The following is a 12,668-nucleotide window of genomic DNA, read 5'->3' as shown; positions in this document are numbered from 1 at the left end:
AATCTTCTTTAAGTACACCTTGTGCTTGAGTGAGCTCACCTTTTTTTTTTTTTTAAATATATATACTTGGGCTTTTCAAAAGAAAATATTTGTTAATGAATTTGTGTTATTAAATCAATAGAGATAATTTGAATTTCATCAATGGCAAAAGCAATGATTGACCACTTTTATATACTTACCAAACATATTTTGAATTACCTAACCATTTTCCATCATAGAAGTTTATGATAACAATGTTCTACCTTATACATTTGATTCCACTCATCACAAAATAACATTAAAAGAACATTGATATATTTACTTTCACAGCCTTAGAAGAACCTTAACATCCCTTTATTGAAATCTGGAGAAAAAGAGTCACAATTTAAGCAAAATGAATGAAACATAAACTAAAACATCACTCATCTGGATACCTGATCGAAATAAGAGTCCTAACACGATGTTTTCCATCGGTCCAAATCAACTCCCCAAAGGTATAATAATAGGGAGGATATTCACTCCCGGGTTTCATAGTGAATGTAACCTTGAACTCTTTTTTCTCACCCTTATGTTCAAATCTCAATATCTCAGGCTCAACTCTGACATGAAATTGTGGAGGTTCCTCGATCTTCACTCTGTACTCACTTGGGGACCCGACATTGGTAACCGTACGAGTAACGTTCAAAGGCTGCCGACTTTTAAATTTAGCAACTGTCATGGTTGGATAATTGAGATCTACTAAACTGAAAGATTTTGGACAAGTGTAAGGCTTTGCGTAGAACACTTTAAGTTGAGAACTATTGTATCCGCGACTACACAAGTAGTTCATATAATCAGTAACATTTAGGTCATATATAAGCCCAGGATCCACTGCAAGATTAGGTCGAACATGCCCTGCACCATATGTAAATGCACTAGACGCAAAAGGATCAGTTGGCTTGGGTAGCGATGAATCCGATATTTCTCCTCTGTCATTGGCTTTCGTTGTTGCTGCAAAATGTGTAAAGTTTATAAAAATTTAATAGTATAAGAAACTCAATTCCATGAACTTTTATAATTTGATTACCTGTGGTCATGATTGCGGACTTGATAGCAGCTGGACTCCAATCAGGATGAATAGATTTAAGTAGTGCAACAAGTCCGGCAACATGAGGACATGACATTGAAGTGCCTGACATTGCAACAAAAGGAATTCTACGCTTATCAGACGGTTCATCCGTTGGAGAGTTAGCTAGAGTATACGCTGCAATTATGTTGACGCCTGGTGCAGTGATGTCTGGCTGAAATACAAAATAAAATACATACAGTTACATTCGGAATTTGTTGTAAGATACTTAAATAATAATAGAATGATATAATTGTTGCAAGATTCAACCTTAAGGATTGAATAGTCGAGTTCATTTGGGCCTCTTGATGAAAATGAAGCCATGGTTGGAGATGACTTTATACCCAATTCTGTTTTAACTTTGGTAATATAAGCCACGGGAGACCTATAAAATGTATGTATGAAACGTAAAATTCTATTTGTGTGGATAATCAAAAGTTTAATATGAAAGGCATGATGAGAAGAAAAATTACTTTGTGTGATTGATGTAATTATAAATGGCACTGCCATCTGCAAAGCCAACATTTGTAGCGGGAAGCACGTGAAGATCTGCTATAACTCCATTCGCGGAATCCTCATCGTTAACCAATATCATTCCAACAGCACCTACACGAGAAGCTTGCACGCCCTTGTCAATTCTAGCGGTCTCACCTCGAAGACATACCAATATTTTTCCTTTAACCTTTTTTGGATCAAGAGCATCTTCAATGCAAATAGAGCTACGGACACAGATTAAATAGATTAGAAGATATCATATTCACTATAAGAAAGTTATTTGAAAAGGTTAACTTGAAGAAGGAATTCTTACCCATCGTAGGGATGCACTTTATCAAATTTGGCATCTACACCACTTATCAATGGATATAATTTGTTAGGTGGTAAGTTCAACTCTGAAAGGCTAGCTCCCTTGTATATTTTTTTGTTACCAAGAATAACATAACTTGCGAAGTCTCTGTCGATTGTGCTAGCAGCAACTGTGAGAATCCATGGTTCAACATTGACTACAGAAAAAGGTTCAGGTCCTGAATTTCCTCCAGAAGCCACAACAATGATGTTGTTAGCAATTGCATGGAAGGAACCTATGGAAATAACGTTTGTAGAAAACTCAGGTGGTAAATGTCCACCCAAGGACACAGAAAGTACATCAACACCGTCACTTATGGCAGCTTCAAAACCAGCCAAAATATCAGCGTCATAACATCCCTCCCAGCAGACCTTATAGGCTGCAACTCTTGCTTTTGGTGATCCACCACTTGCTGTTCCATTTCCATACCCTAATACATTAACTCCGGCAACAAAGTTACCTCCAGCAGTTGATAAAGTGTGTGTGCCATGGCCTTGAGTGTCGCGCGCACTGTCAACTGTTGCATTTGGTGCTCCATTGGTTTCTGCAAGAAAGCCTTTTTTAAAATATCTTGCTCCAATAAGCTTCCTACAAACATATAGATATTTAGAAAAATCAAATCATTTTTCTCAAAAAAAAAAATATATATGTTAGATGAAATGCAATAAAACAGAAGTACTATGCAAAGAATCATCTAAAGAATAAAAGACCTGTTGCAATAAAATTTCTCTGAATTTCCATTGGTAACTTGACAAATTCCTTTCCATTTTTTTGGAATTGGTCCGTAACCTTCATCACTAAAACTCTTGGATTCGGGCCAAACACCTATCAAAGATAAAAATAAAAAATCAAAATCAAAATATTTAATCAATTAATAATATCAAAAAATAAATGAAATATTAAATCATCTTATATTACCTGAGTCCAAATTTCCAATAATAATATCTTCACCCAATGTTTTTTTCCAAAGTGAATCTGTAGGATATTCACCTCCCCTCTCTAATCCAAGAAATTCCCATGACTGGGTTGTGTGTAGTTCATTTCTTTTATTCAAAAAGATTGATACAACATTTGGATGTTCTATATTCACCAAAAAAATATATTAAAATACAGCATCAATTAGAAAATTAAAAATAAAACAACATTTTGTATTACATAAATCCATTAACATATAACTACATACTTGCAACATTGGCTGCTTCATCTTCATCAAGTATTGCAGCAAAGCCGTTAATATATCTATTGTAAGAATAAAATATTGCTTCCTTAGCCTTCTCAGTACTGCATAGAAGAAAAAAAATTAATTACAATTATTTCATAAAGAATGACTTCAATTTGTTCTCGAATTTGTGAGTTGAATAACTACGTACCTTCCAACGTAAGATCCAAGTAAATTATAGTGAGAGTTTGTGACAGATTCAAGATCAAATGAAGAAGGATTTGAACCGAATGAATGTGATCCTAAGTATACAATATAAGACTATGGAAAAAAAAAGAATAATCAAATATTAGACCCTAATATGAAAATTAGACAAGTTAACTAAGCATATAATACTGAGCAACATATTTGATATTAAGAAAATGACAAGTCTCACTCCCATAGAATTTTTAAAAAGTTTATATAGATTGATTTTCCTTATTATACAAATCGATTTTATAAGGATAACACATTGTAAGGAATAATTAAAAATTGAGAAAAACCATGCCTGTTTAATTGCAAGGGTATGTTGCAGAGAAACAAAAAGAAGAAGAGATATTAACATGTGACAAATGGATGATGACATTGTTTCTCTCATGAATATTGTTTGTTTTGAAAAATAAATATCAGTGATATGTAAATGCCTGATTTCCTTACTTTTATAACTTACTTCAGTGAATGTTTTCAACTCAATCTCATTTGAAAAAAAACTATGAGTTTGTAATATAGTCAACTATTGTGATAAAATTCATTTGATACTTTCGACAGCACATTTATGTTAATTAAATAAATTTGGATTCTTTAAGGTAAAAAAAAAGTAGAATTATTTACAAAGAATGTACTACTTTTGTTTTTCTTATAAATTATTTTGAACTACAGGTAGTAAAAAAATATATAGCTAATTTTATATGAAAAGTAGAAATTATTTATAAAATTATCCTTAGTTCATAATATGTAAAAGATATATTAAAAAAAGAGATTAATTATTATGCACTGTCAGTGTAAAATTTTTTACACTGTCAATACATCACAATCATCCGTTTGTATTACTTTTTAAGTGATTAAACTAAAAGTCAAATATTCTAAATAAATCAATGATTGTGATCAACTGACTATGTAAAAAATCTTTATACTGCCAGTGTATAACAATTAAATTCTTAAAATAAATAAATAATAATAAATAGATATAGATATGGTAGAAAACAAAACATTGATGTTTTATTAATAGTTTAAGGTGAATAATATTCTATTACATTTTTTTCTTAAAGGAAGATATAATATTAAAAAACAAGATACTGGAAGTAACAAATTGAGGCAACATAAGATATTCTATTCAAAAAAGATTGTTTTATTTATTGACTATAATATTATTAAATTTTAAATATTTGATTCGGTGATTTGAAATTCGAACCATTCCGGTCGGTTTGAACCGGGAATTAGATGGTAGAGTGGTCCGATAAAATCATAGGATCTTAGTTGCAATTAATCCGATGAAAATTAATGTGTATCGACCGGTTAACTGATCAAACAATGCATAAGTGGCATTTTTCATCCAACAGATTGTTCTTTTTATGTTTACTTTTTAGCTTAAGTACAATTTTGATTCTCTATTTTTACTTTTCTTAAGTTTTAATTCCTTATTTTAAAAATCAATTTTATTAATTTATATTTAAGTTAATTATTTATAAAAAATAAATAATGATTAAATTACAAAAACAAAATTTTAAGAATCGAATGTGTAACCTTTCAAAATTAATAAGATTGTAGTGTTAATTTGATCAAAAAGAGTATATATATGTTTAATTGAAATACACTGACAGTGTATCAGTTAATAATAGACATTGGATATTAAAATAAGTTTGACTTTTATTTTAAAAATCTATAAAGTAATACAAACGGGTGACATGGATGAATAAATGATGTAAAACTTTTTACACTGACAATTCATAGTAATTAATCTCATATATATATATATATATATATATATATATATATATATATATATATATATATATATATATATATATATATATATATATATATATATATATATATATATATATATATATATATATATATATATAATATTTTCTCTGATGCTTCTTATTAAACTTATTTATTATTAACTATAGAATATAATAATATGATAAATTTAAAAAGTTATAAAATTAATTATATAATATAAAAATGGAATTATATTTTTATATTATTTTCAATATAAATCTCATTTTTTTAAAACTAAAATCCTCATTCCTTTACAAACTTTTTTAGTTGCAATTGTTTATTTTTTACTCTATCTTTTATTTTAGTTATTTGAAGAGAGAAAGAAGAAGAATAAATTGTATTGTATTGCTCTCATTATCAACGTACATTTTAAATACAATACGAGTCTTATCTATAGGACATAGATCAAAATTGGAGAATCATTATGAAATTCTCTCATTAATGGACATCTAGAATCATTTCATTTATAATATTCCTCTTTAGACGTCCATAAAAAATATGTGGGAAAAATGCTAGTGAAGAAAAAAGAGTGCAAAATTCTTTGTTAAGAAATTGCATTTTTACTAATGGAAATTATTTCAAATAAGGAAGGAACATATTTGGAAGACAATCATATTTAACATTCATTGTTCACAACACTCCCCTTGGATGTTCGTTTAAGATATGATTGGTTAAAACCATACTATAAAAAATCTAGCAAAAAAACTATAGTGAAGGAAAAAAGAGTACAATATTCTTTTAAGATAAATTCATTTCTCCCCCTCATTTGAATGATCATTTCTTTGATGATGAATACCAATCTTCTGTACTAGTTTGATAGAAGATCTATTTGATAGGGATTTTGAGAAAAAATTTAGAAGATTATCACTTGAACGAATTTGTTAGATGCTTATATCACAATTTTTCTGAAGATCATGAGTGAAAAAGGACTTTGAATAAAATATAGTTTTTTTTGTCTCTTTTAATATAACCCATCTTTTAATTGAGTGATGCATGCACTATTATCTTCATATATGGTTGTTGTGTTTAATTTTTCTAGAAGTCATATCACAAGTCTTTTGCGTGTGTTGAATAAGAGATCTCAACCAAATGCATTCTCGACTTGCCTCATGTAGTGCTAAAAATTTCTTCATGATTAGATGAAGTTGTTTCGATGGTTTGTTTTACAGGTCTCCATGAAATAGTTGTACCACCATAAGTAAGAAAACAATTTGTTAGATCTACGATTATGAAGATCTGACAAGTAACCTGTTTCTGCATAACCTATCAGTTCTAATTTAGATACTTTAGAATAAAACAAGTTCATGTCCATTGTACTCGTAAGATAACAAAGTATATGTTTAACTTTACTCCAATGTCTTTGTGAAGGTGAAGAACTATATCTTGCTAATAGATTGAAAAAAATTGATATACCATGGCATGTATAATTATCAAGATAAATCAATGCTTGAATTACACTGAGATATGGTACTTCTAGACCAATTGATTTTCATCATCTTTTCGAGGTCTTAAAGGATCTTTTGCACATCCAATGGTCTAACATAATTGGGGTAGACAATATACGATATTTGTGCATATATAAACATTTTAACACTTATGTTATATAACATACGAGATTTTTCCATATAGAAAGTGTTGTGAAGCAAACGACACCCGGGCGCGTCACACGCTCGAAATAGTAACATAGTCGCCACCGATCTTTATTTGTTCCAAAGGAACGAGAAAATATCGAATAAAACCCGCTAAAGCTAAGGGAAATGGTCGTCGTAACCAGATCGGATTCGGGAGTCGGTTATGCGAGAGAAATATATTAGCATCCCTCACATCTTTTATACTCAATGAGACCCATTTAGTTAGTTTCATAATTGAATGTTAGCGTGATATCGTTTGCGATCTTCTACTTATTATGTGAGGAAAAAGAAAGAAAGAGTTTTTATTTTTTAGTTTATTGGGTCTGATGAGATGTTGGATTTCACTCCTATGTATCCTCTGCTACAATGAGTAACTAAAGAGCACATGATTCTAAGTAGAAAACAACGTATTGGTTGATTGCTTTTAGAGAGTGATGATTAGATTGCATTTGAGCGGGTAAACCTTTACTTGTTGCTCGCTCTTGGAGGCTGAAGTCTTTGTTTACTTTGCGTCAAAATGGATAAAGCATACTCGTTTATGAAAAAAGGTTTTCAAGTCGCACACGGGAGAAAAATGATGATTGATTGGTTGAGTTGATTTTATGTGGACTAGGGTAATCGTTGGAACTAGGTGTGCATTGAACATCGTTTACCCAAGGCTTTTAAAGAGATGTGCATCTCTCGGTCCTTTATCATCCACTTTTATGAAAATTTAGACTTCGTGGAGTTTTAGTAAACATTTGAGCATAGGTGTGCACCAAACGCTTGTTTACCAAAGATGTTCAAAAGGTGTGCATCGGTTGTCACTTATTATCCTAGTTTGATTAAAGTATTTTAAGGAGAAAGACCAAGGTATTCAAAAGGAGTGCACCAATTGTGACTATGTCTTTCAATTTTATTGAGAAAGGAATTTTGCGTGTAGAACGACTTGACGTTGGATTAAGAATTTCAAGTTGATTTACAAATTTTTTTGAATTAAGCGGAAAAGATACTCAACATTGACTCGAGTGTTTGGATTTTATTGAAAATGGTTTGTTTTACGTTTATCTTGAATTAACAAATCCATAAAGAAATAAAAACAAAATAAATGAATACGGTAAAAATTATTACATGTCATGGGGACGAGGATACACTTTTATCGAATGGGGATAATGTGGAAAAAATACAATAAGTCACACAAATAGTAAAGACACTAGGTCTAAAAATAAAATAAAAAAGATAAGCAAATCACGTTATTTAAAAATAAAATCTAGGCTTAAATAGTCTTTTGGTCCATGTAAGTTAGCGAGTTTTTGATTTTGGTCCCTGTATTTTATTTTGTCTGAGTCCATATGTCTCACTTTTGTGTTTGTTTTAGTCCCTAAAGGTAAAATCCGCAGGAACTGCAGGCAACTTGCGGATTTTGACTTTAGGGACTAAAATCAATACAAAAAGTGAGATATAGGGACTCAAACAAAAACAATTATAGGGATCAAAATAAAAAATTCGCTAACTTACCGGGATCAACAGACTATTTTAGCCTAAAATCTAATAGTAATGTTAAATACAATTGATTAATGAAATTAATCAATTTACATGAATTAATTAAACTAAGTAACTTTGATTAACAAACTAATTGGAAAAAAACTAACTATTGATTAGAAAACTAATTATTCTAAAAAAATTAATTATATTACACTATAAAGTTAAATAAAACAAAGAAACAAACTAAAAAACAGGATGGGCCAGAAAAAAAACAAAGAGAAAGGCCCATAGAGGGAACATGTATTATCAATCAAGGGGGGTATGAGGAGAGATTCTGGGCGAATGCCCAAGTGGTCCAAGCCCAACATCAAAGTCAAAATTCTGACACACCTAGAGCCACATGGTCAATCCAATCGGAGGGTTGAGGGCGTAGGCACAAAGTAAGGGAGATGAGCGTCAATGCATAAGATCGGACGCGTGGAGCCCAACATGCTGGCCACGCGTCCCAACGACAGCCGGTCACAGAAAAAAATAAAACTACAAATATGAAAGGGTCACACCTCATTTGCTTATTGTCACACACTCTCTCTCTCTCTCTCTCTTCAATTCCTCTCCCCTTATTCTCTCTAGAGTTTCTCATCGGCCAACCCAAAACTCGCCGAAGAAGATGGTGGTTGGCGGTCTCCCCATGGTGCTTCCGTCTCTCTTCTCCGACCAATCAACTAAACCAAACCCTACCCCTACTAAAAACAACCTTCTGAGTCAGATTTGGACTCAGAAAAAAGGAATTCTTAACCAAAAAACTCAGTCAGATTTTGTATTTTTGAAGTGTTATGTTTGTTTTGGTTTTGATATTTGAGAGAAGTTATGAGGGTTATTTCTTTTTGGGGGAATTTTTGCAGGGAAGTCCATCCTAGGGTTTGTGTGTATGTTTCCGTTTTTTGCATCCCTCCCATTAGGGTTTTAGTTGTAAGGTTTTTATATTGGGATATTGGACTCAATAGTGTATGAGGTTAGAGAAGTTTTAGGGAGTGGGGATTGACTGAGAAAATTTGGACTGGTGGATCGGGTCAGTTAGAACTGGCTTCGGTTGAGAGAATTGTTAGGCTGAGGTGGAAAAAACTCCTACTTTCAAGGGATTCAAGTGTAAACCGTAGGGTTTTGATGAGGTGTTAGATAACTGTTTACTGCTATTATTTTTTACTACTGCTATGGTAAGAGAGTTTGAAACAAAATATCTGCAAGTTATCCTTGTATGAACTGTTGCTTGAGTTTGCAACTAAACCATTTTTTATGAAAAAAAATAGTTTTTCATTCATATGACTGATCTTCAATATTTCGATTTCATGTTATAGTGCTCTGTGCATTTTGACTTGGTATTGGGATGCTGGTGTTCTTGCAGAGTGTTAGGAAGCTTAACTGGTGCAGGATGAAGCATTGCCATGAGGAACTTGTAGGGAGTATGGACCATTGAGGCAAACCAATTATTTAATTTCACTGGAGACACTTCTGAACTTGTTACTTTTAGCTTATAGTTCAATAAATTTTCTGTTATTCTTTTGGCTTAGGACATTGATCAGTGCATTTAGATGCACATTCATCTATATTTATACTTATGCATTTTCATGTTTTAGTTTGGTTATTTTTCACTTTTAATGTGTTTTTATAATTTATCTTATTTTTACACTTATTTATTTTTCGCAGTTTATTTTCAGCATTAGCAGTCTGCACGAATAAATTCATAACTGGAGCTAGGAGTATCGGATCGAGGCGTGATACCAGTCGTTGGAAATATAAGAGAAAGAGCTACAACTTTTATGTTGAAGACAAAAGCTGATTCGGAGTGAATACGTCTCAAATAATTCGTTGAAGTTTCGTATTTTAGGAAATATTTTCTTTTGGGCCATTTGTTGGGCCGAATTTAGGTTTTCCGGCCCAGTTTGAATTATTAGTGAAACCCTTATTCTGTTTAAAAGGGGGCAGCCGTGGTACGGTAGAAAATAGACATTATTGACGATAACTTTTTGCTTTTGTACAATCATGAAGAGGAACTAATCTCCTAGAGTCAATCTGCTGTAACCGAATTTCCAAGGCTTTGAGGTTTTTATTCTATCAATTTAATTTCGTTCTCTTTCAATTCTATTCTATGAAATTTCATTTGCTTAATTTGTATTTTATGGAATGGTTTTGATTAAATTCGTATGATTGCATTCCTAACTATTAATCGCCGTTTTCGTCGTTTTGTCGTCAAATTGCGTTTGTAAATCGTGTTTGCTTAATTCACGATTGTATTTATCCATTTGCTTAATTCGGAATATAGGAATATAAATCTGTCATATATCTATTGCGCTTGTCAATCGAATTTGAATCGAATAGAGATCGAAGCCGCTTAGGGAATTGGTAGGTAAAAACCAATGATTAGCCGGAAACCGAAAATAGTAGATTGACTTATTTGATAATCGCTTATTTTAATCATTTTTTTTTGCTTTGTTTTCTAAATCGACCACTAAAACATAAACCCCCCCTAAATCGATTTCATTAGGTTAAGAATAATACAAGAATCCTTGTGATACGATACTCGAGGTGTCGCTTCCCGTTTACTATATTTTATTACTCGTTTTTGACCCGTGTGCGACAGCGGATCAAATTGGCGCTGTTGCCGGGGACTCTTGTAGATCTTAACCATTATTATAATTTTAGGTATTGTGTTTTAGCATTTTTTTTCTCTCTAAACTTCTTGTGTCTGAGTCTTTTTGCGGTTTAGGATAAAAAAAAATCTATTTTTAAACAAATTGTCTCAGATTATTCCGATTTTTTGTCAATTCATTAGGAAAAAATCAGTAATCAAAAGCCTCTATTTATGAAATAAATAATGGACGACATCCTAAAAAATCGAAATTCCCTATTTTTCTAGTTTTTATGATTTATTTTCTGTTTTGGTAGTTTCAGAAAATTCCGCAAAAATTCTCAAAATTCTTAATTGACGTTATTAGATTAATTTTCGTATTTTTGTATTTTTGTATTTTTGTATTTTATTTTAATCGTTTTTTCGTATTTCAATTGTTTTTACTTAATAGGGACATTGTCGGTATTTTCCTATTTGTTGCTGCATTGCTGAGTTAGTTGTGTTTTCTCATTATTTGTTGATTTTTTTTTCTTTTCTATTGAGTTTAACATGGCTGACCAAAGAACTCTGAGAGAACTTGTTGCCCCTGATGTTGACTATAATGATTTGTGTATTGATAAGACTTCAGCTGTTGCCAAATCCTTGATTGAGAATATGTCACTTAACTCCCAACAGTTCACAACAAGGGATAATTTTTTGGTCCAAGCAAAAGGTGCGAATGAGATTCAGGTTTCTTCTTCCAACAAAGCTCTAGAAACCAGAATTGATGAACTTACCTCTTTAGTGAAACAATTGATGCTACCCATTCCACCATCACCACCATATAACCCTCCACAAGTAATCACCTCTTCACCTTCTGAACCTTCACTAGAGGAACTTGTCAAACAAATGGCCGCCAACAATCTCCAATTCCAACAAAGGACCGATTCTAGCATTCAGACCTTGAACACGCAATTGGGACAACTTGCTACTCAAATAAATAACATGCAAGCCCAAGGGTCGAACCAGCTTCCAGCCTAAACAGTTGCCAATCCAAAGGATTCTAATGCTAATGTGAGTGCGATTTCGTTGAGATCTGGAAAGGTTACAAAAACAGCCCCAGAGAAAAATAAAAACATTGTTAGTGTAACACATGAAAATAAACCTGAACCTTCTATTGTTGTTGAGGTTGAAAAAAAGTATGTATCATCAATCCCGTTCCCACAAAGAGTATTGGAAAATAAGAAGATTGACGAGGAAGAGCATTCTGTTTTTCAAATAGAGTTGCTTTCTGAAGTTGTTGATGAAGCTTATTCTGATTTGTTTTCAGCTGATTTTCCAAATTTATCTGGTTTTGATGATATTTACTCATGTGATGATTGTACTAACACTAACCTTTGTGCTGTTTGTGCTTAGATTGATGCTGCCTTGCAGGGTGTTATTGTAAATGAAGTTGTTTATGTAACTGAAGCTCTTGACATTCCGGCTGCCCCAAACATACCATCCATTGAGCAACCACATTCTTTAGAGCCTAAACCACTTACCGAGGATTCATATTATTCATCAAAGCTTCAACTTAAGCAAAAATATAAGAAGGGAATTGGATGGACCTGGACTGACACTCGTGATCTTAGCCTATCCATATGTATGCATAGAATCTCACTTAAAGATGAAATAAAAGTAGTGAGGAAGCCCCGTAATCCTTTGATTCTTGATATTGTGAAAAAGGAGATCACTTTCACGCGCTCATTCAACACTTTTACTTATCAAAGATTCTTCTTTGATCCTGGAATACAAGGCGAATGCACTAATCAAAATTTCAAGGTCAATGGACACTA

At 32.2% G+C, this 12,668-nt stretch overlaps 1 protein-coding gene across 1 annotated transcript; it reads right to left on the bottom strand.

The window, feature by feature from the left end:
* Nucleotides 1-311: 311 nt before the first annotated feature.
* On the bottom strand, nucleotides 312-3,807 carry LOC127074068 (subtilisin-like protease SBT5.3). The gene is made up of 10 exons (XM_051015341.1): nucleotides 3,635-3,807; nucleotides 3,299-3,408; nucleotides 3,112-3,209; nucleotides 2,847-3,008; nucleotides 2,639-2,753; nucleotides 1,893-2,516; nucleotides 1,558-1,803; nucleotides 1,355-1,469; nucleotides 1,046-1,259; nucleotides 312-969 (listed from the first exon to the last, which is right to left on the bottom strand). The coding sequence occupies exons 1-10, from the start codon at nucleotides 3,722-3,724 to the stop codon at nucleotides 398-400; spliced, it is 2,346 nt and encodes a 781-aa protein (XP_050871298.1). The 5' UTR covers nucleotides 3,725-3,807; the 3' UTR covers nucleotides 312-397.
* Nucleotides 3,808-12,668: the final 8,861 nt, after the last annotated feature.

The sequence above is a fragment of the Lathyrus oleraceus genome, chromosome 4 (assembly GCF_024323335.1).
Source record: "Lathyrus oleraceus cultivar Zhongwan6 chromosome 4, CAAS_Psat_ZW6_1.0, whole genome shotgun sequence".
NCBI classification, from domain to species: Eukaryota; Viridiplantae; Streptophyta; class Magnoliopsida; order Fabales; family Fabaceae; genus Lathyrus; species Lathyrus oleraceus.
Note: the sequence above shows the minus strand (reverse complement) of the source record. Positions and strands in the feature narration are given on the sequence as shown.

Excerpts from the sequence above, each read along its gene's own strand:
- LOC127074068 (XM_051015341.1), bottom strand. The coding sequence starts at position 3,724 with ATGAGAGAAACAATGTCATCATCCATTTGTCACATGTTAATATCTCTT. Across the intron at positions 3,009-3,111 it reads TGAAGCAGCCAATGTTGCAA|AACATCCAAATGTTGTATCA; the intron begins GTATGTAGTTAT and ends TGGTGAATATAG. Across the intron at positions 2,754-2,846 it reads TATTGGAAATTTGGACTCAG|GTGTTTGGCCCGAATCCAAG; the intron begins GTAATATAAGAT and ends TATCTTTGATAG.